General features: G+C 34.1%; 1 protein-coding gene across 1 annotated transcript in view; it reads right to left on the bottom strand.

The window, feature by feature from the left end:
* Positions 1-850: 850 nt before the first annotated feature.
* The window catches only part of LOC109536124 (epidermal growth factor receptor), a 39,929-nt gene continuing 14,184 nt past the window's right edge, over positions 851-26,595 (bottom strand). Inside the window, exons 3-11 of the mRNA XM_019902207.2 lie at positions 11,423-12,947; positions 10,713-10,907; positions 7,295-7,747; positions 6,953-7,237; positions 6,491-6,894; positions 5,757-6,059; positions 5,497-5,699; positions 5,195-5,436; positions 851-2,864 (exon numbers count right to left, since the gene is read on the bottom strand). Of these exons, the coding sequence (XP_019757766.1) occupies positions 2,303-2,864; positions 5,195-5,436; positions 5,497-5,699; positions 5,757-6,059; positions 6,491-6,894; positions 6,953-7,237; positions 7,295-7,747; positions 10,713-10,907; positions 11,423-12,947 (4,172 nt within the window). The 3' untranslated portion in view covers positions 851-2,302. The remainder of the gene's footprint in view (positions 2,865-5,194; positions 5,437-5,496; positions 5,700-5,756; positions 6,060-6,490; positions 6,895-6,952; positions 7,238-7,294; positions 7,748-10,712; positions 10,908-11,422; positions 12,948-26,595) is intronic.

The raw sequence follows: 26,595 nt of genomic DNA, 5'->3' as shown, positions 1-26,595 counted from the left end.
AGTTTTCGAAATATTGTCAATTTAATGTTTTGATATGGTTATTTTGTCGCTTTTAGTTGCCATGACGACAGTGGCCATTTTTAATGCAATCAAATGTCAAAGCAATACTTACAGCTGTCAGTTATATTTTGAAAATAATTAATAATCATGCTTATACGCTTAAATTATACAAACGAAGATTATTTAAATTTATATACTTATGGAGGATGTGACATTTTTTATATAAAATTTCAAATATATGGAAAACAGTTAGACTTAGGTATGTGATTATTATACATGAATTATATTTAGAATTTGGAGAAGAATTTAACAATGTAATAATATATAGGGTGTTCTATTTTAAATAAGCAAGTTGATACCTACTTCCGGTACAACCGGAAGTGTGGCCATCTTGCAAATATTTTAGATCGCTTGCCCCCAATGACTTGGCACGTGGCATAGTGAAAATTTCAAATTTCTCCTAATTATAGTTCAGATATCGATCGCGGCGGTTCCCGGCAGGACCCCATGCGTAATAGTGTGACCGTAAAATATGGAACATATTAAATAAAAGTTGTCTGTATAGTCTTGATGAGGCCACGATGAGGTAATTTGAGAAGGAAAAAAAGGCCTTCCTGAAGAGAAGCCGAACATTCTCACTTTTACTTTTAAGCCTGGAATTGCCTAAAAAGATCGATGCATATGAAGAGATTATTTGGTTTCATTAATCAAAAAGAAGCAAAAACCGTTTTATTTCGTAGAAAACTAATCTATGCAAATTTTGCCACATAAATGACTGCTGTTACAATCAATGTTTTCTGATCTGTTCATATTCGCAGCATACCAATTACATGAAATAAAAAGTCCAATATATTTTATTAAATATATTTTTATTAAAAACTGTATAAAGGTATTCAATCAGTGAAAATAGTCAATATACAATAATAAAGGCACTTTTTTCATATACAATAATGGCACAGAGTTTAGTGCAATTAACAAACAAATATTAACAGTACAATTTTAAAAAAATATTCGACAATTTTTTTTATTCGGTGTGTTATTGCTGCACGATTTTCTTCTAAATCCATCTGTTAAATTTCCTTTAAACATATCAGAAAGAAATTGGTCAATTTTTCGATAGTGTTCTACAGAGCGAAAATTTAATTGATTGACGGTTATTGAACAATATCGAATATTTAGGTACTAACGGGAATGAGATTTTTCAAAATGAGATTAGTTCTATGCAACTAATGATAAAAACCTTAAAACGAATCAACTAAAAATTAAATCCATTTTTACTCAGTTATTGCTGCTTATAACATACAATAAAGTATTATCACAGATACGAACTTGGGCAAGAATATTTAGGATTGGCTCAGTTATTTTCCTAATAACTCGCCCAAAATAGTTTGAAGACCCGGCTTGGTACGATTTTCAATCAATGATGCCTATTCAGGACCAAATTAGATAACCAAGTCTTTAGAATATTATTGATCCGGATTCAACAACCGATTATTTCGCCATTCATTTCAGTTTTAAATTATCTTTTCTAGTTGAAATTTTGCAATTCAAAACTCAATATCGCGCAGAATGAGAATCACATTCGCTCTATTTGCGTGCTATTCGAGTTCTTAATGTTCTGAATGTAGAAAATTGTATTAAATTGAGATTAATTATAATTAAGCATGATTTGTATTTTCGTCAAAAATCAGTTGAAATGAAGAAATAATTTAATGGAATTTGGAAAATCAAAGAACTTTGATAAAAATTTACAAAATTGTTGGCAAAATTTTGGAATTTATTTTGATCAATAATTGGCGGGGCAAATCCATTATTGAGTCCTTGTTTTTCATACACCACCCTTAAATATACATGAAACTATGTACAATAATTTTTTTTAAGAATGTACAAAAGGCCATTTTCAAAAACAAAATGGCACCGTATAGTTATTGTCAATTATTGACACTACTGCTTACAGTCAGACTCTAAACACTAATTAAGTATCTTCATTTATACTGGAATTTGTAAACCGAATGGCTTCATGTATTTCCACTTTAAAAGTACTGTTAAAACGTTATAAAATTCGCAGAAAACAATCCCACCATTGTCTTTCTTCATAAAAAAGAAGCAATGGCATTTTTTTCTTGCACAGCCTTTAAAGCACAAAAGTACATAAGGCCACGTTGCGTTTGTACATTGTCGTATCAGTTTTAAAGGTAAAACTTCCTTCAGCTAGAACAGCTACTGCTTTAGCGTTTATTAAAAGTCCCTTTGAATGGCGTTTCACATAAACCTTTACCCAATCTCACCTCGAGTTTTCAATTTAAACAATTGAGCCGTCTTTGTTCTTCTGTAAAGGCTGCAATTCGCGCCTTAATCGGTCAAAATCATTGTAGCATTCATGATCACTCTCTTCTTCGCTGCTTTTCGGCGGCAAGTATGGTCCTGTTGGAACCTCCGTTGTTCCTGGCGATGGAGGTACTTCAAACTGATCAACAACCGGTAGACCAACTGTTTGATCGGGTGCCGATTCGTTATTCATCAGATACTCGGGGTTATCGATGTTGTTTTGAAACAGCTCGGAATAGTTTTGGAAGATATTCAAGTTGGCGAGATGATCGGTGGAATTCTTGAGGTCGAGGTACGTGGAAGCACTTTGAGTGTGTTGAGGCGAGGGCATAAGGTAGTCGTCATCATCAAGCGGCAGTTCTAGCTTGAGGGTTCCAACTTGCGCTTGCTGCACCTTTCCTGCCGAATCGTATTCGTCGGAACCAACATCTTTTTCACGGAATTTCATGGATTCTCCGCAGTATTTGATTGAGGATATGTCGGATTGGGTGCCTTGCAGGCTCGGATCAAAGTGTCGATGCATTCCTTGGTTGTATCTGCAATAAATAACGTTCCTATTTATCAATTTGAAAACAAATCTTGTAGTGAAAACAGTTTTTTTACTGATTACCCAGTCATAAATGCACGGTTTGGTCGTGTCCCCAGCAAGGACTAATAGACCTGGGAGTGCTTGCTTGTGACCAGACAAAAAACTTGCGCTTGTACCATAAATCTCGAAATTTCAAAACTTCTTTGTTGAGTATTTGGCTTTAAAAATGTTGGCCATTTAAGGCAAAAACAAAAAAATCACTTTCTCCACAAAACATAAATTGGCAGAAATACCGATGGGTCGATGGCCGTTTCTTAAAAAATAATATTTTTACTACTACTATTTATAAATTTATCTAATAAAACTGATGTCGAAAAAATAGTGCTTTCTAAAGGTTATTTTTTTCAATTGCACCAAAAACGTTCCAAAGCCTGATTTCATTTCGTATAGAGAAAACAACTTATAATTTACCAGAAGAAAGAAAGTGTTGGTCATTTAATGTTCTAAAAAACAAATTTATAAAATCAAAAAAATGAATGGATTAGAAACAAAACCGCTTAAGTTCAATATTTTGCAAAACTGACCTAAGTGTTAACTCATGCTCTCCATATTTGCTTCTAATTAGTAGTAAAATCACCCAGGTAAAAACCATAGAAGAATCAACGACCCCGACAAAGAACAATCAATTTAATGAATTGATTTCTTATCTTTCCTGGGTCTCAGTCAAAGTGTGAAGTAAAAATTTTGAATATCGTTAACGATATAATAATAAAATAAACGATATTCAAAATTTTTACTTCACACTTTGACTGAGACCCACGAAAGATAAGAATATAATAACAAGTACACGCAGTCAGGAAAATTAATCAGAAGTAATGAATTGAAAAGAAATGTAATAAAGAAGAATAGGGTTTCGGGTCAAGAATCTGAAAGCAGAGGAAAAAATAAAAGAAAAAAATCGTTCAGGAATATGAACACACATGTAGATCTCATGTGTGGAATTTACAGGGGATGAGAGACAACGACTTTTTTCTAAGTTGTACAGTTTACCAACTTATGATCTACAAGCAAGTTTTTCAACTTCAGAGATAAAAAAGAAACTAAAAGAAAGTCGGCTAGAGCTAGATTGTACCCATTTCGAAATATTTAAACAATCATATTTAAGGATCCAAACAAGGTCAAGGTAATACAATAAAAACCTTAAAAAAAATTGGATGAGAATGGAAAGTTCTCCTTCCTTCAGTTGTTGGGCGCCCAGTAATTAATTTAAACTTAAAACCCCTTTATCCAGAAAAACTCAAAATTAAAAATGACAAATGGGAGAATTTACTTAAGTTGAAACCCATTGCACAACCCTTCCAACCAACTACTATACGAACGCACAAAAAATTTCGGAAAGACTAATACACTTACAGACAAAATGGACAAACAACCCCCACAACTGGACCATACTGAATCCCCTTTGCCTCACAAGACAGACAAAACACTCCCGTTTTCGTACCCCAACAGATACTTTGGTGGATACAAACGCAACTGAACTAACGACTAAAACCTGTTTGTTCTGTAAGACAAGAATTTTTTTATATATTATTATTTTATATATATATATATATATATATTAAGGAAGTAAGTTGGTAGATTTCATCATTGATAATACATCAATTTTATAAAGACCTGTCCCATGAGCCAAAGCCGCAAAAATATAAAAAACAAACGACCATCAACCCAAGCATACCCAACAAGATAATAATTACATGAATTTGTTGTCAAGTCACGAGTAAGTTTAGTTGTATTGCTAAATAATATTTTTATGCAAAATATTAAAATATAAAAAAAAATTGTTTGCTTTGTCGTTTATGCATTTTTTGATAATTTTTTTTTAATTCAAAGGCAAAACAACCCAAGTGCATTTTTGATTAAAAACGTATTTAATTTCTGTTTATTTCTTGAAAGTTTTTGTACTTAATTTGAATCGTTCCATAACACAAACTAACTTAATTTGTAAACTAAGAATTTTCCACTGTACGAAAACTTTGACGATTTATTTCTCTAAATAAACCTTTTGTGACTTAGACGCTTTTGCTTCTAATCCCTTCAATTGAAACATGAATTCACATATTACGATAGACCGAAATTAACACCACATTTTTATGGGGTCTTTACTACCAGTTACTCAAAGAAGTATTTCAAACTTCTTGTTTTCATAATTTGAACTTTATTTTTATTAAGCTTTAATGCATATGCGTTTTGGTCATCATTCGTACGATTCACATACTCATGCTTCAATACTTTGAAATGTTTTTTCCGTGCCCGTCCTTCACCTTTCCTGAAACTTACCTGAGTAGTTTGTGATTAAACTGATTTTGCGAATTAGGATACATCGTACTTCCATCTGAAGTAATCGGCTGCGAAGAATGCCAGTATTTATCTGGAGTGGGCGATATCGAATTCATCCCGGACAATGAAGTCGTTCCGGTAGAGTTGAAAGGAACTCTGGACTTCGGTTGGTGCATGTAATCATCAGCTTCGGATGAATCCATATTTTCCGATGCCAGGGAACGAACCATGTCGACGTCGCTCTGCACATAAACAGTTTCCAGTTACTTAACAAGTTACTTTAGCACTAGTTAATAACTCACCAAAGGAGTGCTCAGTCCGGCTTGCAGTCTCATGTAGCGGTCTCCAGGTATAATCAGGTAGCGCCCAGGATCTAGTGACATCTTCGAAAAAACATCTTCAAGTTCCTTGAAGCAGGGCCTACTTTCCGCATCTAGCATCCAGCATTTGATCATCGTCATGTAAACATCTATGGTTGCAATGCTTGGTTGAGACAGTCTTTCACCTTTAGAAGAATCAATGTTTAGTTGAGTTGGCATTTTATTTCACAATCTCCAAGTACCTTTTTCCAGCAGCTCAGGAACATCCCTAGCAGGAACGTTATCGTAGGGTCTTCCACCAAAGGTTAAAAGCTCCCAAACAGTTACTCCAAAAGCCCACACATCCGATTTGTGCGTGAAAATTCTGTGTTGAATGCATTCCAAAGCTAGCCATTTGATTGGCATTTTTCCGCCAGCAGCCTTGTATTCTTCCTCGTTGTAATCCAGAAGCTTAGCCAGTCCGAAATCGGTGATTTTTACGCAGCTTGGTTTTTGCACCAGCACGTTTCTTGCCGCCAAGTCTCGATGGACTAACCGTTTTTCTTCTGCAATATTAAAAGATTTTTGCTAGAAGTTTAATGTATTTCCTTCAAAAAGGCTATGGATAGCAAATCCACGAACCACTTAAAAAAGGTTTTTGTATTTTGCCGTAGAACAAGAGCTACTGAAACTCTTAGCRTGGAGCAAGGGAAAATAAGACACGCTGAAGAATTTCACAAAACAAGAGTAAGATAYGTCGAAATTAACAGAGCAAACCAATTTGCGGGTGTAAACKAATATAAAATAATATAATAATATAAACACCAGAARAKATTACAACTAGAATTCGTCCCTTATTGCGAAATWAATCTCTARCACTCTTTATTAATCGGTGGYAAAAAAACATGAGAACATGTTAAATTATGTCGCATTAAAAGAAAAATGTTTTGAAATCCAGARATKCTGAAATTGCTAYAGGTAACTGTGAAGGCCTTACCGAGATATGCCATTCCTCTTGCAATCTGCGTGCACCAGTTCAACATGGGTTTCGAACCGATTTTATCATGATTCTTCCTGACAAAGTCCAGAAGGCAGCCAAGAGGCATCAGCTGAGTGATGAGCATCATTTGCGAAGCCATGCAAACCCCCAACAGTTTCAATAAATTTGGATGGTCCACGCTGGCCATTATGTATGCTTCCGATAGGAATTCTTTGCTGTTGTTCGTCGTTGTGTCGTTTCGCAGGACTTTGATGGCGACGGGTATTTTCGATGAGTTTTCGCCATCGACCGCCCAGACGCCTTTGTAGACCACTCCGAAAGCTCCAAAGCCCAAAGTGCTTCCGCGGCGTATTTCAGTTTCCTTGATCATTCTTAGGTGGGCGGCATTCGGTAGCACATTGCTAAAGTTAAAAAATTGTTAGCTTCGCGCTGCAAATAAATAAATTAAGTTCAATTTACCTTGGTCGAAGCGGCTCGTTATCATCGATGTTATTTAGGGCCATCGCCATGGTCATTTTCATAGCAGTTTCCTTGATTTTCTCTTTTCTTTGGCAGTACACCAGAACAACTACCAGTATAACGATTACGAGCACTCCCCCAAGAATGCACACTGATATAACGACAACATAAGTCGAGCTCTTGGCGGACATCAATGGAAAGCTTTCTGGTTTATCAGAGCAGTAGGATTCCGAATTTTCGGGAAAGATTCTATGTGGAAAGTCTGGCGGGCATGTGGTGACACATCTGGAGAGAAATTTTGTTAGCTTTTAAAAGTTCGAAGCATGCGAATGGTTTAAGTACCTGAAGCTGTTGTTCGAGTCAATCCAGCCATCCTCATACAGCTTGAAGTTGTGGCAGACCATGCAATTTTCCGGTCCAGGCCCAGTGCATCCGCGACACTCTGGATCGCACGCAATGCACACATGCGTCGCAATGTCTGGATAGTGATCCAAAGTGCATTCATCTTCGCACTGCTCGCCTTTCTTAAAGTTGGTGCATTCTTGGCAGATCAGCTCATGAAATCCATAGCCAGTGCACTTTTTGCATCTGGGATGGCACTTTCTGCAAATGGCGCTCAGGCTTTTCAATGAGGATTCTTCCTGAACTTGTGGTGCCACATATTCGAAGTAGTATCCATCTGGGCAAGTGTCGTTTTGGTGCAGGCAGACGTCGACAGTTGCATTTTCATTCATAATTGCCAGTTCGCAAGATGTGCATCCGCCTGGACCCACGGTATTTTTCGGACCAGTGCATCTGAGAATTAAAAAAATCGTTGAAAGTTTGGGGCGAAATGAGCAGCTTCTAGAAGTTGCTTGTGTATGGGAAAGCAATGTGGTGCAGACAACTCAGTCAAGACATGAAAAAGATCAATAATTGACTTTAAAAAAAGTCTTCTGTGTCTTCTGAACCAGAAAGAGCAGATAGAGTCGAAAACAAGCGACAAATACCTGTTCCCGCCATTTTATTCGGTTTGAGACACTCATAAAGCTTTATTTGAATTGAAACCAATTTTATGAATCAGCAATAATAACGAAATTCGAAAGAAAATAAACTGGAAATTTAATGCAGAATTAAATTTAAAATGTAGCAAATTACAAATTCCTTTTCTCATTAATCTCCCAGAGGCAATAAGTAAAAGTTGATAGAGCAACACTCAAGTAATCCATTAACTCAACATTTATCGCGTCTTTTCGATATTTTATTGTTCAAAATCTCAATTTTCCTTTTTCTCAATGAAAACCGCCGGTTTAAAATTAGTAGCCTTATTAAAAAAAAACACACTCCGACTGCGCCAACAAAAATAAAAAGTCGTTTTTGTAAGTTTGATTGCTCAATAGCGCTCTGTTTTCTATAAACAAGGGGAATTTTAATAGTATATAAATAATTTTAAAATACTATTATGTAATACATTTATTTAAATTATTACATTTTTGCTGCCTGCTGATTTTTTGCAGTTCTAAAACTATTTTTCTTTTTTTCAGATTATTTTTAAGGCTTTCTGAAATTTATTCAAAAATAATGACTTTCAAGGCCATTCCTTGAAACTAGATTTCCGGGTTTTTAGGCCGTCGTAAAATGTAATTTCTTCCTGGCGTTTCGCAAGCACGAGTGGCTTGCTTCTTCAATTAATCAGCAAACCACCTCTGAAAATGCAAGTCCCTCGTGCTTGCGAAACGTCAGGCAGAAATTTCATTTTACGTCCGCCTAAAAACCCAAAAAACCCACTGAAATTTAACTTTCTAGTGAAGTTTAGCTTGTCTAAAATGTAGATTTATTCCAAAGTATTTTTTATGAACAGTCTGTTCGATAAAAGTTGGTCTATGCTTAAAAAGCTGAATAGGAAATGTATGAGTTTTACAAATAAAAATGAATTGCACGAGAACATAAAATTGTAGGTCCAAAATTGTTTCACGTTAAAGGTTTTTGCCAAAGAAATTCGGTAGTAGTAGATTTAAAGAATAATGTGCAAAGTCACTATCAGACTTTCCTTAAAACATCTTAAATTAATTTTCTGGTGTTTCCTATTTTTGAATAATTGACGATCCTGATGCAAGAAGGGGATAAGTAACATTTATCAGCGTTTACGGGAGAGGCAAAAGAAATTAATTGATTTTAATATTACTCAAGACTTACTTTTTCGCTTATAATTAGCTATTCATCGCAAAAGTGCCAGTTTTGAACCATAGTGAAAGAACATATTCTGTACCTATAGGCAGAGTGAAATAATTTTTTAAATTTTTGCACAAATACCCTTCCTGCATCACACTTATACGTCTGAAGTGCTTCGCTAATATAAGAGCAAAAAATGAAGAAGCAATTAGTAGTTTCAAATGAAAACTCGCAACGTTACTTAAAAGTTGCAACCAGCGCTCATCAGTCAAGCGAATCATTAACAACATAAATTTTAACTAAATTTGTTGATTCACAATTTTTTTTCGCTTCATCGACCTTATTTGTGTGAAAATTGTACATTTAAAGTAATTCTCTAAAATAAGAATAATAATCGTTAGGAGAAAAACTGACAAAGTTCCTAAAAAGTATGATTAGTTCTCTTGTTTCAAACGAAATAGAGCCAAAAACTGTAATTATTTTTTTTATTATTCACATTTTGCAGAAAAGCAATCAATAATAAAGAAACAATTAGCAAAGTCAAAAAGAAAAACTGGTAAAGTTACTAAAAGGCAAAAACAGATCTATTCTTTCGAGCAAGTCATTAACAGCAGAAAATTTAACTTAACTTCTTTTTGATTTGCAACTTTTTTGCTTCATCGACCTGTGTGAAAACCATAAATTTAAAGTAAATCGCTAGTCGTTTCAAACAAAAAACTGACAAATTACTAAAAAGTATGAAGTTCTCTTGTTTCAAATGAGTCACTGGCAACAAAAATCTTAACGTAATTATGTTGATTCATATTTTTTGGAATCTACTGTATTTTGCTATACAAGATATAAATTTGAAAAAAGGGTTGTATTGAAATTAGGTTACAAAACAAAAAAATTCGTTAAAAGTAGAGCAATAATGAAGAAAGAAGTTTTTAGTAGTACCAAAGGAAGCTGACAAATTTACTAAAAGATTTGAACAAATTTGAAAAATTCTTCGTTGAAACGAGCCACTGGCAATAGAAATTTAAACTGAATTTCTTGTTGATTCATATTTACTTATTTCGCTACTGCTATTTTTTGTGCAAGAATTATCCTTTAAAGTACTTTGGAAGAAGAAAAACAAYAATGAAGACGCAAGTGGTAATTGTATTTAATATTWAAAAAATTACAACACAAGAAAGCTTGACAAAGKRTAAGTTTGTTTAGGAGAAACAGCAACGGTAACAATTTTTGTCGTTTCCGTACCTTTTGGGTTAATTGGATCAAAACATAAAATAGCCTCGATTAGCTGCTTTATAGTTACACCATATTAAAACGAGTCAAAAATCTTTCACCTTTGGAGATTTTTAATAACGAAAATTGGAAACAATACGAAAATTAAGTAAGTCTCCAGTATGAAGACTATGCTACAAACGCGTTATATTTCTGTGTGCAATTAGAGAGTGCTTGATAATGTTATCCGTGTTTTTTATTAACCGAGAGTGTATTTTTCAATTAAAACCTTCTAAGAGCTAAACATTAATTTTATCTTGAAGCTATTTCCAGTTTCATTGGATTGTGAAAACTTATCAAGAGTTTATCAATTAAAAGTGGTACGGTGTAAGAGTCTTCTTACCCATCAACGCAGGTACTGTGGCATGGTCTGCAGATTCCATTTTCGGAATACTTGTTCGTGGGACATTTCTCAACACAGAATGGACCATCTTTGAAGTTCTTACAGGTGGTGCAGTGGTCTGGGCCCGGACCATGGCAAGAAGAACCGCATTGCGGATTGCAAGGTTTGCATTCGCGATTGTCTGCTCGGTAAATTCTGCAATTAACACAATAACAAATTAATTAACTAATTGACGTTCAATTAATATGTAGCTTTTTTCAATACGGCCAATTTTGACGCTAGAAACATTTTTTATATCGGTTTTTTCCAATTGAGTTTACGAAGGATTGTTGAGGGAATCAGCCCTGGACTTTACAAGTTATTTGGTTTATTTGAAATGATGGTTACAAGATGATAGTTTTAACATTATACAAAGTACGTTGATTATTGCTTTAAAACTGACGAATACGATTTGGAGTTTGTTTGCTTTCCCAGTAGGAAACGCTTCTCTTACTTCAAAGGAGAAGACAGAAGTAAAGAAAATAGCAAACAAAGGATTCAACTGGTTCAAAGTAAATAATCTCAAATCATGTTAACGGTTGAACCATCATTGAAACCATCACAAGATCACAAACTGATAGAAAATGAAGTAAACTCTTCAGTTAAAGTTAAGTTGCAAAAACAGCAAAAACTTGAAATAAACTGAGAACGTTATTAATAATCCTACTTACCCAGGTTCAATGGTACAATTCTGCAAGCATCTGCTGCCCAGCTTGTAATTGGCGCAAGCCAAACAGTGATCAGATCCCGGACCCCAACAGCCATCCGTGTTACATTGATCATCACAAACCAAACCTTTAGCTTTGCACATTTTCGGATCGCTATTGTTGGACAACATTAGCGAATGCTCGTGGCTCTTTCTAATCCGATCCCAATTGATCGCCTCTGCAAAGCACAGATGCTTGTTTTCCAAAATTGCCACTGTTCCCATGTTGATCTTCTTCAGTGACTTCAGTTCCAGAGATTCCAGAGAGGTTTTCACGATGTATAAAGATGACGAGTATTCATGCACAACTCGGCCATGAATGATTTCCAGATTGCGGAAGTAGGAAAGGTTTCTGAATTTGTCGTGATAAGCCTGGATGTTCAGGTAGCCGGTGAGCTCTTTCAGGGTGCTGAAGACTTCCAGTCTGTCTGGATGCATCTCCGAGTATCGGTCTCCGAAGGTAAAGTTAGGAAACACGTGCTGGAAGCCTCTGAAGCTGTTCTCCAAGATGTTTAAATATCCTTCAATGACGGTGCATCCGCGAAAAGAGTCGATATTTCCAGAATGTACAGTGGTGTCCCCGAAGCAAGTTTTGGGACAAGGGCCGTCACAAGGTACGCATTCTCCATCCTGTGTCTTTTTGTTGGATGGACAGCTTCGAACACAAGCGCCGCTGTCTTTTAGAAGATGTTCTGGACATTTTTTCACACAGGTGGCTCCGTAGGCATATTTCCCATTCGGGTTGACCTCCCAAGAGTAGGTGGTGGGGTTGTAGATTTTCATTGAGGGACAGTCGTTTGTGCAAACACCTTCATCGTAGAAGTTCTTGCAGGCAATGCAGTCGCTTTGACGAGGACCAGTGCACCCTCCAGCGCAAAATAGGTGGCAGCATTCTCTGGGGTTGGGCCCAAAACATCGCCCTTCCGCACACTGGGGGCTGCATGTCGTCTTGGAGAATTTCTGGCAGTTTTCGTATCCATCGCCCCAACATCCTCTCGGACAGCTTATATCACAGGCAGTGCACTCTCTTTCACTGGAGGTAAAATTGTACACATAAACATCCTTGCCCTTTGGATCTGATATTATTTCTTTCCAGTCAATGGTCTTGATGTGGCAGAGGTTGTAATTGTTGATTATACCGACGCTTCCAGTCAAAATATCTCGCAGTGCAGGAAGCTCTACTGAATACATTTTATTCAGAGTTATCACCAACGCGTAGTCATCCTCGTGCATTTTAAACAACGTCCGTCCTCTGATTATTTGCAATTTTGGCAAAACAATCTTCTTGATATCCACGTGAGATATTAGAACATAACCGGTCACTTCTCTGATGTACTGCAGAAAACTCAGATCCAGATTGCTGTCTTGCAACCATGTGAGCTCCAAATTTCCATCCACATAAGTGCAGTTGGTGAAACGGTCTTTCAGGTTCCGGTAGTGATGATCTCGGTTTGATGGCACCGACATCCGTCCATTCGTTCCAATGCAAACTGAAACGCAAAAAACAGGCACATTACTAAAGTGACTCTGGGCTTTAGAATCAATGAAAACTGCACATTTTCTGACCTATCTGTTTACTTAAACAATCACGTCCCCTTTCGAGATATTGCAGAAGATGCCACGCTAAAAAAGAATGTGTATCAGCAGGTTTACTTGGGTTGTTTTGGGTTCCTTGAATTGATGTGATAATGTAAACAGCAAGTTCGAGCATTATCATCTATAAGAATTATAAGAGGGACAAGTTGATGAATGGCTTGTTTCAAGCGGTTAGGTGCGAGCATTTACAAAAGTTACACTGAAAGAACAGTTTAATTTGCTTTAGATACGTTTCTAAAGCAATTTGGAATTGGGCTCATTTATTTTGAGGATATTTCTTGGGGTTGATATAAGAAAAATACATACATTGAATTTTTTTGTGAATGTTTCATTTCATTAATTGCATTATATTAGTTGAATGTCCAACTGTAGGCTATCGTTTTAGTAAAACATTCACAACAAACATTAATGTTTTTATACATTTTTTATGTTGTAAGTCCGTTATAGACATATCTTTTATAAGCGGATAAAATCGAATTATTTGTCATCAATTCCCAATTTTAATTAGGTAAAAGCACTCAAATTATAATTTCAGTTCTTAAATTATGGGAAAACTAATATTGCAGCATAATCTAATACAATTATTCATACTTTGGCCCTAAATTTACGTGTGTGCAGTTAAAAAAAATTAAACGTAGTCAATAGTCTATTTTAAACCAGCATTTTTTCCATATACTTTCTGGTTTAGATATATTGGCTTGGTAATGTACAATACTTAATTTCAGTTTTTTGCAAAAATCTCAATTTGGCATCACTCTAGTTTTCAAATTGCCAATATTTTTTTATGAAAATGTGGTTTACTAAGAATTCAAGAGAAACATGATAGTGGTGTTTTGAAATGTTACATCTCTAAATTTTAAGGGTAATTAATATAGCATAACACTAGTTGCATTTAAATTTTGAGACTATTTCCAGGTTTTTCTAAGGCAATTTCTTAACAGAGTTTGCAGTTGCATAACGTTCACAAATAATTAAACCCTAGTTGAAGGGTCCAATGCAATAACCGATCAAGTCCAGCATTGTCAATTTTTCGGGAAACAAAAATAAACATTTATTTGCCAGCGAAACGTTTTAAAAGTAAAAAAAAATATACGCTGTACATTTTTGATCAAGGAATACATATAAGCAACCATATAAAGTTCACAATTATTTATAGGTATGCTCAAAATTATGGAAAAAAATGGACTAGTAGGTTCTTGAACAGTTTTTACAGTTTCTCTTTGTTACTTCCGGGGATATAGTATCTAATAAATCCAACACTACCACGTACAATTTTTTTATTAGTTGAATACATTATGATTGAACATATACTAAAGATAGAGCTTGAGTGGGACAGGATTATTTTCATTCAACGCTGCTGAATTCTGGCACAGAAGAATCAACACTAGGCTCTACGTAAGACTTATGGTATTCCTCGATCTGGTTGTAAAACCATAGGTCACACTGAGGGACAAAGCTTTTTGCTAAACTCATCACATGATTCAATTTGTTCTTCCTAAGTAGCCTTCTTCCATTATATAACTTTGCCTGAAGATCCGACAGCGACTCCGATTGTACAACTTTCTAATTTTTTATATTAAACTCTTGAAATATCAGCTCCCCAACCGACTCACTACATTTTAATATTGCTCCCAAATCGCTCTTTTGATACAATAATATGCGATATTTTGACAAAGTAAATTTATTATTAGTAGGTTTTACAGTTTTAAAAAATAATATTAAATATACAAATAATATATAAAAACCAAACTGAACGAAAGAAAACCCTAAAACCAACGAAAAAGACGCGAAAACACACGAACATGCGATCCAATCTACCACCTGAACATCCAGTGTAATACTATTCGCAAGTTCAAAAGTCCAAACGCCCCCTGATGACTAATATTATAACTACAAGTTAAGTAGTAATTTGACACTAGTTTTGTTGATATTCGTATCACATTGGTGTTTCCATCTGATTGAGATTTGTTTTGTTCTAGTCAACCTTTGCAAGCTTTTAAAGAAATAGAAACAGATCGAAAAGTGTGTAAGTATTGTTTTATGTTATAAATGTCATGAACTCCAATAAATAAGCAAGTCTGACAAGTCTCAACTGTCACTCGACAACGTGTCGCAGCGCCACCATCGGTAGTTGAACTCGTGAATTCAAGAACCTGTCAAGTCCAGGACTGCACAGTACACTAGATATGCAACTCAAATATCACATAAAATATATATGTGTTTATAAGTGCCTCTTAAGGTCTTCCTCAGTCGAGAACTAACCAATTATATACCGAGCACTTTTATAGCGTAATGTGCGAGGTATTTAAAAGCCTTCTCGACCGAACTATATATAAATTTTTTTCACTACTAACACGGAGAGTTGCCTAAATCGATTTAATCATTTTGAATTTTCCATTAATTTTCTGAAGTGTCGCATTATTTAATAGCCTGACGTTCAGTTGTCAAAATGACAAATTGCCGCAATATAATAATTTATCGGTCTCCAGTAAAACTTCTATGAAAAACTTCTGGGAAAAGCGAAAAATTAGTGAATCTTAAAGTAACAGTGAGTTAGAAGTGGAAATGGATGGAATCTCGCCTGAACTTAAACAGGTGGGCAAAATAAAAATAACGAAAAACTTTCACATATTTCATTATTCACTTTTTTATTATTATTATTGACCTAGGAATAGAAAAATACTTCTCACTAGGGCAGGGCATCCAAACTTTTGATAAAGGCAAGCTTATAGTAAAAAATGGTTATTGTGAAATGCAATTTTTCAATTAGTTTTATTAATACAATTGTCAATAGTTTCTTCGAGGGGATCTTCAATTTTTAGCCAAATCTAGCTTAATCTTCAACTAATTGATACCACAGTTCAGAGAATAAAGCTTTTATTTAAACATGGAACAATTATTTTTCAAAGTCCAAGTTTAACTCTGTTCATGTTTTTCCATTTCATCTTCAGAAGAATATAATAAGAATACTAATGCATAGTATAGAAAAGACAAAAATTAATATTGGTAGACGAATGTTTAAGTGAATTGAAGTTGAAGACTGTCAATCTGCTTTACATCTTATAAATATGGAGATTCAAGTAGGATCATATTTTCACTCTTCTCCTGTCTTCATCAATGTTGAGGAGTGGACAATTTATATACATCCATTCTTTTATTCAATTTATCAATACATTTTTCATCCGAGTCTTTGATGTTTAGCTTTGTGCTGAACGAATTCAATTTCTACAACTCACAGATGACACTAATTTCCTCATGCTCTGTTGAATTTAATGTGGTGTTTACACATAGATTTCAATGAAAATTTTGAACTTTTGGAAGTTAATTTTTTCCCAGTGTAGAATCAGCACTTTAATATTTCCTAAGTAGATACGGTATTCTACCATACATTAACGCCGATAACAAGTGCAGCGAAAAAAACTGGTGCACACTCTAACAGCTTGAAAAGCTGTTTCTTCTACAACCGTGAAACGATTTCGGAACTCTTAAATGTTTAATGATGAGGGGATTATAAATCCGTCTACAAACAGATTCGAATGACGGAACATTGCAGGATTTATTGTTTATTGCCGTAATACTATTAACAATAATTGCTGATGTTACCTTCTGAAGATAAAGGTTTACAATACGCCATTAAAATAATTAGCTTTTATATTGAGGGTATAAAAGTAGTTGATTGTCTAGGACCCAGCTACTACTGAAACCTTGCCAGTTCATTGTGGATGAATACTGAGAACCAACTTGATAGACAAAACATGTTAGAACCCACAGCTTAAAGCTTAAGCGTTTAATTTGAGACACCATGTCGCTTGGATTCGTGTTTCAATCTTATGTTCTTGTTGAAGTCTTGAGTTCGTTATTCAGTATAAGCACGACTCACTCATAAATGTCGTTCGGTAAATAATGTGTATGGTTGTTTATTGGTCAACGGTACAACAACAAATATTTTTAATGTCGTGTCGATACGAACTGGGTCTCGTTTTATGGGGTTTAACCGATGTGATATGAAATACTGGAGTGTCTCAGGCACTGATCTGGAATGCATGCGCTATTAGGGCGAAATGTACAGACACACGCGAACAATTTCATTGTCTGGCTAAATTCAACCTGTGAAACATACCACAGTGCAAGCATTTTTCCGTTTTTTCAATCAACCATTGTACTGAACCAAAATCAAATATCAGTCAGTTACTGGGGACCGTTTTTGTTGAATAAAATTACTCTCGAGATTGAAAGCCACCACGCTGTCGACATTAAATGTGACCAGAACTTTAAGATCATGATAATTAATTTGTATTGGCATTTAAAAACAGAATATCTGGGTGTTTGGTGCTCGTTTTCTGACAAAAACGTGGGCGAACCTGTCGAGTATTACCTTTAAAACGGTCGGTACTGTCGACGACATGTAACAGTGTAAGTGAAGAGTATGGGCCTGTCTGATATGCAGTTCATAACAGTTTTTTGTTTTCACCTCGTAAACCTTTGTTTTTACTAAATCTTGAGAATTCAACCGGAATATTATAACCGACAAGTTTGGTTTGCCCAATTTAAATTTGTTCAGTTAATTGCAACAAATACTCGTCAAATGTTAGCCTTTTCTGAAAGATTGTGTTTGCCTCAAGGGGATGAGAGTGCGAGTTGTTTCAAAGTTTTGCGGTTCATATTAAATGCAGCTTTTGAAATACTGAATTTTTGAAGAGCAGCATTTTTAATTATTTTCAAACTGTATGTTAATTACAAGAAAGACTGAATAAACTATAGAGTTTTGGGAATATTGCTTATGAGAAGGTAAAATAACCAGTAATTTTCAAATTTTGCTGCCTAGTATTAGATTTAGTTTTCTTTTACAGTTTCGAACTATTCTAATATTTTCCTCATTCACTCATTATGTGACCAATATTCTGAAAATGAAAACAAAATTCCGAAAAAATACAGTAAATTTAATTAAAAGATTCAGAAATACTTAAATTGTAGTGGGTGTGCTCTCTACTCTTTACCTTTCAAAATAAATACCTATCCATTAAAAAAGGTGTTTTCATGAAAATTAATTTTAAAACAAGTTTTCAACTAAAGTGGTTAATAATAAGTAACCTCTAAAAACCTGCCTGAAAGATTTAAAATAAATTGGAAGTACCCGAAATTTACAATCATCCTTATTACGAAAGTTTAAAAGGCGTGCTTTAATCTTCCTTTACTTTCACTTCATATATTTTTCACGTAATTTTTTTGTATAGATATAAAGGAGCAGTGGAATAGGATGGCCAACTTTATTTTAAAATTATTATAAAATAAATACATTTAATATTTCCTACATGCGCTGCCCTAATAGAGCCTCAATGTTAGTTTGTGGAAACTACCGTTATCATGCAAATGGTCCTTTCAATGTTCTTTTGTTGTCTACACTAGTCAACATTTTTGCTGGTCCCCTATTGCACACTTGCTGCAGTAATTTTTTTTATAAAAACCGCAATAGATTAATTTTTAAACACGTATGAAGTCTTGTAAAACGAAACAAAATTCTTGAATGCCCAAAAAAGGAAATAACCATAAGTCTTCGCGAATAATCAGCAGGTTTTTGCGTGCTATCAAACAAGGCCTGGGTAACTCAATTAATTTTTAGGAGTTGGCGCAGTGCTACGCAAATATCTTGGTGCGCCAACCCAACGCACCGACGCAGTAACTCAGTTCCGTTGCTGGGAAAATGTTGATGACATTTTTTACTTGTTGTTAGACTTATTTGAAGGGTTTGCTAGAAAATTAATTTGCCTCATGTATAGGTTTGTAGCAAACCCTTTTCAGCTTTTCAGCAAATAATTTTATTAATTTTTTTACGGAAAGTAATTAAGATTATCTTGAAAAAACGGCCAGAGAGCAAGTTTCCCAAAATTTTTTTGGAAAATCCACCACCCTTATCGCTCTGAAGAATTTTCAAGTTTCTTTAAAATTTCAGGTCATTCCAGTTTTACAAAAGTTTCTATAAGCAATTTTTTCTACGCAATAAACGTATTATTTTTAGTTTCAATTCACATACTGATAATATTCATGTATTTTCGGTGAATTGCTTCTGAACAGCTTTGTAATTTTTTTTCTGAAACCTTTTGCAGGTTTGAATTTTAGAGAAAACCCTAATAATTTTTTCTAGATTTTTTCCCAAAAATATTTCCCCGTACAGAACAAGTGAAAGTTTAGAATCAATTATTCGAAAAACTCGTCACTTTTGTCACTGTGAATAATTTGGTTTATTTAAACTTTGGTTCCTTCAATTTTAAGTCAATATTTCTAAACAAAACTCTCTCTAAACAGAACAATGCGTTCGAATTTTTTTTAAGTTTCTTCAAAATTTCCGGATTTTTCCGTTTTAGGACAAATAGTTTCAAGCAATCGAATGCGCAAAAGCAATATGTTAATGGCTTTTTTTTCGTAGATGTTAAAATTCTGTCGTCGGCCATGAGTTATAACTCATTAACCAATGAGTTAAAACTCATTAACTCAGAGAGTGGCAACAACTGAAAAGCGTAACTCAACACAGTGTTACCGAGGCCTATGTCCAACACGATAAATAATTGAAACGGATATTTTTGCTTGAATAGTCGCAAATTATTGATGATTGTTGAATATAATGTTAGTATTATCTTCTAAAGAAAATTTTAAAAAACGACCATAAAAACTTAAAAAATAACAACAGAACAAAAACACAAGCATATTTCGTTTTATATTCGTAGTACCATCTCAGGTAGTTCTTAAGTATCGAATAATATTTTATTTGCGGCTACAAACAACCTTACTGATGAGGTAATTATTAGGTCTTAATGTAAGCACCTGCTACATTCCGCCAGTATTATGAAAATGAGGAAATTACACCGAAGCGTTAGAACATTATTAAAAAGGTATTCCTCTCGAGCCATCTGCTGAAGAAGTTATTCATGGCCGTCTGTATTCTTATTCTTTTATATTTACGACGAGCCCCAGTGCTTTGATATTGAATAAGTCAAAAGGCAAAGTCAATTAAGCTATTGCGATATGAACCGTGAAGAATTGGATGGAATGTTTTGTTTCCTGAATGTCAACCAGTTGTTGCTCTGAAAAATCCTCTTCTGCCGCAAACCCAAATGCATTTACTTGAATATCCACTACCGTTATAAACGAGTCTTCGGCAGTATGGCGCCGCTGTAATACCTCGACTCTACCTGGGTTGCCGTACATGGAGATACAATCTTAGTATCTAAAAGAGCCTGTAAATACTACTCTTTTTGCCTTCGAGGACGAAGACGTTTCTATAGCATTCCAAAGCGCAGATAACTCTGAATAGTTGGAACTGTATGCTCATCTAATGCTGATTTTTCAATGATTGCCGTGCAATTATTGATGGCCTTTATTGGTGCCATATTGTTTGTGTGATTCACTTCTTCAGCAATTAGGTGATTACTATGAAAATCTTCAAAGGATCGAAGGTCTTTATTGAGTCCAAAGCGTATTGGCTTAAAATTAATCTGCTACTGTAATTACTCTTTCCACGAAGTCCAATCGAGTTGTGGGGGGATTTTAATGCTACTGTATGTTAATGGATGTTTTTCTAATTATTTAACAATCTTCAGATTGCTTAATCCTGAAAAGCTCAATAATACCTTATAGAGGTATTTGCCTATTTAATTTTTCCTTCTAATTGCCAAAGCTAATAAATATGTGTAATAATCGTAGAGGAAATACTCTTTGAATCAAAGACATGACTTTACTCAATCAATCTTTAATCTATCGCAAGCGTCATTTTTGGAAGAAACCATGTTAGCAGGAAAACTATTTTTCCATTAATATATGAGGAGTCTTATTGTGACAGAACTCCGTTAAATTTACATCTTGGCAAGGCTGGAATAAAGGAAAAATGTGAATTTTACGTCTTCACTTACCTGAATAATCCAAAACATAGATTTTTATTACTCAATTTTATTTTACACCTTTTCTAATAATTTTGCGTTCGAACTTTATATTTATTACACATTTTTTAACGCAGATTTTCTTCGCGTTTCAATTTAGCAAGTTACGACACACCTTGTATCATCTATGTTTTCCACTTCACTACAATGTATACTTTGTGTGCAACCTGTATTATTGTCAAAAACTACTTTTTTTTCTTTAAATGTTAAAGTTGTACGGTTTTTTCAATTTCATATCAATCATGAATTAACTTTTGCTAAAATAATTATATATCAAGCTCTGAAACTGATTTCTAAGTAAATTATCACTTAAACATCTCAAGATGATTTTGATCATCAAGCTAGTTACATTATCCGCGTTGTTTGTTCAATGTTGTTTAGTTTCTAGTCGTTTTTTCTTTTGGAATTGTCTAACCCTTTTTCAATTTCATTCTTTGATATTGAAATTTTTTACGTTTACGATTAAACAAACTTTTTAAAAAACATTTTTTGCTTATCTATCTGTTATCTGATTATAACTTTCTATTATATTTCTTTCATATTAAATTATTTCCACTTTCAATGTCCCAATTGAATATCATTTTTCCAAATGATCTTTCATCGTTATGATCACTTTATTGAAACTTTTGAAAATTTGAAGAACATAATATAAAATATTCCCGTTAAAAGGGTGCTGTTAACATTTATGATGTACAAAAGCAATAAGAACATTTTGAATATTTAAAAGAATAATATTAAATTTTACAAATATTTTAAGTAAAATAATGAAATTTTTATTACAATTATGTATTTTTGTTTCAGATACATATAAGCTGATGCTGATGCTTATCGCTAATGCCCCTAAAGTAGTAAGTCATTTTATTTGCATAAACTGTTGAACACAAATGCCTATTCGCGCATCCAAGTAAATTTATAAAGTAAACAAGGCTAAAAAGGTTAAGGAATCAAGTAAAATATTCGAAAAATTGTAGAATTAAACGTTTTTCTTACTTAACAATTTAAACATTATTAATATTACGTACATAACTTTCAAGTTATTTATAAGACATGGTCCCGCATTTTAGACCTCATATTACTCTCCTGAAAAGCAGCAGAATTGCTCTTAAAACATATTTAAAAATGTTTTATGTACTTACCTAGTTTTAAGGCAATTTAAAAATGAGTTCTTTTGGAAACGAGTTTTATTATTTTTATGTTATTAACTTATACGTTTGGTTCTGCAGTATCGGGAGAAAAAAAACACTGAATAATTCACAACTATAAAATTTTCTTACAATTTCTCGAATATATTCTTATTGCCTCATATTTACAGGAACTTTTTAGTGTAAGAAATTTATTGGTAGAAGTGGAATAATCTGATGAAAACGTTACAATTATCGCCCAAAGAAACAAGTTGTGGTGTACTTAGTTGGAAAGGAAAAACTGCCTTCTGGCTCTAAAAGTTCAGATTGAATGCTTTTTCCCACAACATTTCGTTTGCATCTGCATCAATTATTCTCATAGGCGTTCCTCTGTCTTTTGGGCCCCTGCCATGATTTTACTGCACCTTGCATCTTTTGATAGCTTCTTCAGATTGATCTAGAAACCTATTTTTTTGACCCACATTTCTCGATATCAATGCTTAAGTGCGCTCCTCACAGCAGAAGCTCTCACATAAAATTAAAAAACATATGGTGTAAGTTACCGGGTTTCAAAAGGAACAAAACCTCGAGAGTTTTAGCCTATTATTTGCTAAGCTGTAATCTTTAAGTGTATTATAATAAACTGCCTTTTTGGAAGGCTTTTTCCAAAGGCAGGTACAAAAATTCAGATTGTAAGCGCGTCAAGGTGCATCAACGTGTAGAGTTGCAAGCGTTTTTGGGCTGATGAAGGGAACATTTCAGCCCTACCGAATTTCTAGCTTAAATCTCCGATTTTAGACGAAGATTTAGATGGTGCAGTTTAAGTTGAATCTTGTTCAGAAAATATAAAATCTCTTAGTGCTGTGGCTATGAATTGCTACAGTCAAAGAAGCGTTTGTTGTTCAGTTGGCTGATTGCCAATTTTTAACCTTTTATGAAATTATTGCTAATTAATTATAATTACTAAGTGGAAATGTGATCAAGGATTGATTATGCACTTTTTCTGTATTAGTATTTGTCCAGGTGCTTCATGGAAAATTTATTATCGTCACACCTATTGTAATGCAAATATTTGCCATTCGATATAATTCATGCGTTGAGAATATTCATAAACATTTGAGCATTTTCAAATTCATAGAATATGGTTGGTTGAAATATTACAAATGCAAGTAGATCGTGTCATAAACATTTAGGAGATGGTTCATAGGATAAACTAATTTGGCAACAAATTAATCCCATTTTTGTATGTCTTATCAATCAACATTTCTACAACGAAAGTAGCTTAAATCTTCCAATTTATCCAGAACTAGATTTCATATATTGTTTAACTTGTTAAGTGCTTTAGGGTTATCTTTATAGTTTAAACCACTTGACCGAAGACGAAATTATTTGTGTACTGGAGGAGTTTGATTGCTACCTGCTTCAAATTCCCCTCTATATTTGTTGGTATTTGATGAGTTTTTATTCACTTATTGTTACATTACAGGACAAGTCTTTCTTCCTGTTTTGTAGCAATAGACGCGTTCAAATTATCGCATAAATTCGATGCTGTAGCAAAACGAATGTGCAATCCATCAAGATTGTATCTAGAAGTTTAGCGTTACCAGAAATATGATTACTAGTTGAACAGGCGGGTATTGGGTTGCCTTCAGTAGCCGTAGGATTCGTTGCGTTACAATAAGTTAAAAAAACAGGCTGAAATGAAAGTTGAGCTGTTGAAATCTTTTTTTAAATGTGCCTTTTTATATATAAATATAAGCCTTTCAATTTTAGTGAAATGGTTGCAGTTTTTGTTTGAACATACGAAATTGCTATTAATAATTGAGAACTTGGCGACCAGTGAAAAAATGAAGGTGGGATTAGACACGAGAAAGTTCGGCTAAGATTATGAATGTCATAGACCTTCCCCAACTCATATCTCCTGTTAGAAATCTTGTAAACATTGAAGCATGTATTTTGTGCAGACACAACAACTGCGCAATCCATTTCAACTTTCCCGTCGTTTCAATTGAACATATCTATTGAAATTCTTGCAAATATCAAGTTTGGTTGGTAACTCAGGCTCGATGTGACCCAAATTGGCCACAAGAGACCGGCGGCAGTACACACAACGAGGAATTTTTGGTGTTTTTGCAATTCCACTTGCACGTTTTTTTCTTTCGAAGTGAAACCGACTGAAAATATCATATCGAAATGCCAGGCTCACATTAACTATGCTGTATGGACATGCGAGTCGTTGACATGATATTTTTACAAACTTCCTGCTGCTCTCTATTGTTCAGGCCGAAAAAAAATGGATTTCACAACATTAATTATACTGATTTTGTTTACCTTATAAATATTTCACATCCGCTTTTGTAACCCATTTAACCCTGCCGCAAAACAATGTAGGAATTTTTAAATCGGTGGCAACATTTATTGCTGCTTGAAAAATTCTCAAAAGGTATTACAAAAAAGTAGATGTTTCCATTTTTTGCATATCGGTTTTAAGAAATGATTGCACACAATTTACTACAGTGAAAAATTGTAATTCAGCGCCAAAACMCAATCTGAAAAAATTAATTTTTGATGATTGAATTTTGAACCTATTTACATTCAGGAAAATATCTTTTCACACCATTAACACTTTTCCAACATTCAACTAAGCTTTTTATGGTAAATATGGATATACAAACTTATCATCCTGCAAATTTCTTCTTATGTTGGAGCGAAAGGAAAGACATATTTTCCTAATGCATATCAATTTATTGAAACCATTTTAAGAATTTTCGAACAAAGTTATTGGCAGGCTTAAAACGTTTTTTTTTACTCATTTTTGCTGAAAATTTAAATGATTACGATCCGGAAATAGATCATCACTTCTATAAATTCCAAACCACAGACAAAGGAAAACTTTTCTTAAGAAAAAAGATCTATGTCTTGTTTATTCGGTCGTACAATAGTTGGGTTGATGGATTGTTTGCTTTCAGTATATGTCCTTAGTCTAGCTGAGATCTACCTATTGTTTTTTGTATTTTAGTGGCAGTTTTTGTGCTTTTTCTTTTGTCTTCAAACGTTAGCGGTCATCGAAATTGTTTTACACTTTTAATGACATCTGTTCTAAAATGATTCGTACGTGATAAAGAAGTTTGATTTTTTTTCGTATGTATTTTATTTGTTCCTCGTTTCAGTTATTGTTGGAGAATCTGCCCTGATTTGGTGGTTTTAGAAATRAAGTTGTGTTGGATTTGATGTTAATCTGCCTGTCGCTGAATCATTCGTTAGAGTCTGAAGCCTGTTCACTGGTTTCTCTGTATTTTTCTCATTTGTAATGAGCGCGCTGTCATCCGCATTAAGTTTCCTCCGAGGATCAAGAAAAATAGTATACAGTACGCGAGACGAAAGTCGAAGACCCGCCACTGCGTGCATGACACCCTCTGGTTCGCCTCAGGCAGTGGCGGAACTTCGACTTTTGTCTGTTGTACCGTAATATACTATTTGTAACTTTAGATAATTCTGAAAACATATTTTTTTCTGCAAAACAATGAGAAATTGTTAAAAAAACAATTTTAGATGACAGTTCCGAGTCTCATAATACATCTTTAATTACGGAAAAGGAGAACTTGWTTTAATGCAGGTAAACTGAAWTTGAAATYATATGAAATATTTTCTACAAAGTTGAATATAATTAATTCATTAGGCCAGAAGCAATTTTCAGTAGCAATATTGTGTTTCATTATCGGCACATAATAGATGGTTAAAGCAATAAATAAGTAAAGATTAGTACTTAAAGCCATATCTTGCCACATTTTGTACAGAACATTAGAAAGCCATTTGAAATCGCTCATTTAGTTTAATAGCGACATTAAGGAGACTTAGGCCAAGTCCAATTTCGGACAAATATAATTTCTGTGAATTTCAGGCCACTGGCAATAACGGAAAACGGTTTTGAAATCAATGCATCTTCTTTCTAAAGCTGGATTAAAATTCTATGTAGGATTTTCATAAAAATTCTACTATTTACATACAATTCCATAGAAAAAATCAGTTGATAAATACTGATACTTAATTCAAGCGAATTTCAATTGAAGGAATCCAAAAACTCCTAAACTTAGAGAATTACAACTGAAATAGTCCAGAAATAATAAGCCACTTTTGAAAAATATCGTAAAAAGTCAACATTTTCTACACTTACTAGTAACTATAGTTCCTTCGAGTAGTTTGACGAAGAAAATTGGAAGTGGCAGATATAGAAGAGAACAAAAATTTAGTGAATTAAATATTTTCCAGTTAAGTTTAAAATATAAAAGTAAAATCACCATAATTCTAAACATCATTCCCAACAAGTCGAGGGAACCTCTAAACTAACTTTGCAGCAACATAATTTAGGAAATAATAAATACATTTGCCCCTAATGTTGAGTGAAAGTGATAAATATATCTAAATGATTGGAAAAAATGGTATTCTCTCAATCGAGTTCGAGCAAGAAATTGGCAAAATTTGAAGAGAAG

This window comes from Dendroctonus ponderosae, unplaced genomic scaffold (assembly GCF_020466585.1).
Source record: "Dendroctonus ponderosae isolate FM_Combo_2020 unplaced genomic scaffold, Dpon_F_20191213v2 Dpon_F_20191213_8, whole genome shotgun sequence".
NCBI lineage: Eukaryota > Metazoa > Arthropoda > Insecta > Coleoptera > Curculionidae > Dendroctonus > Dendroctonus ponderosae.
Note: the sequence above shows the minus strand (reverse complement) of the source record. Positions and strands in the feature narration are given on the sequence as shown.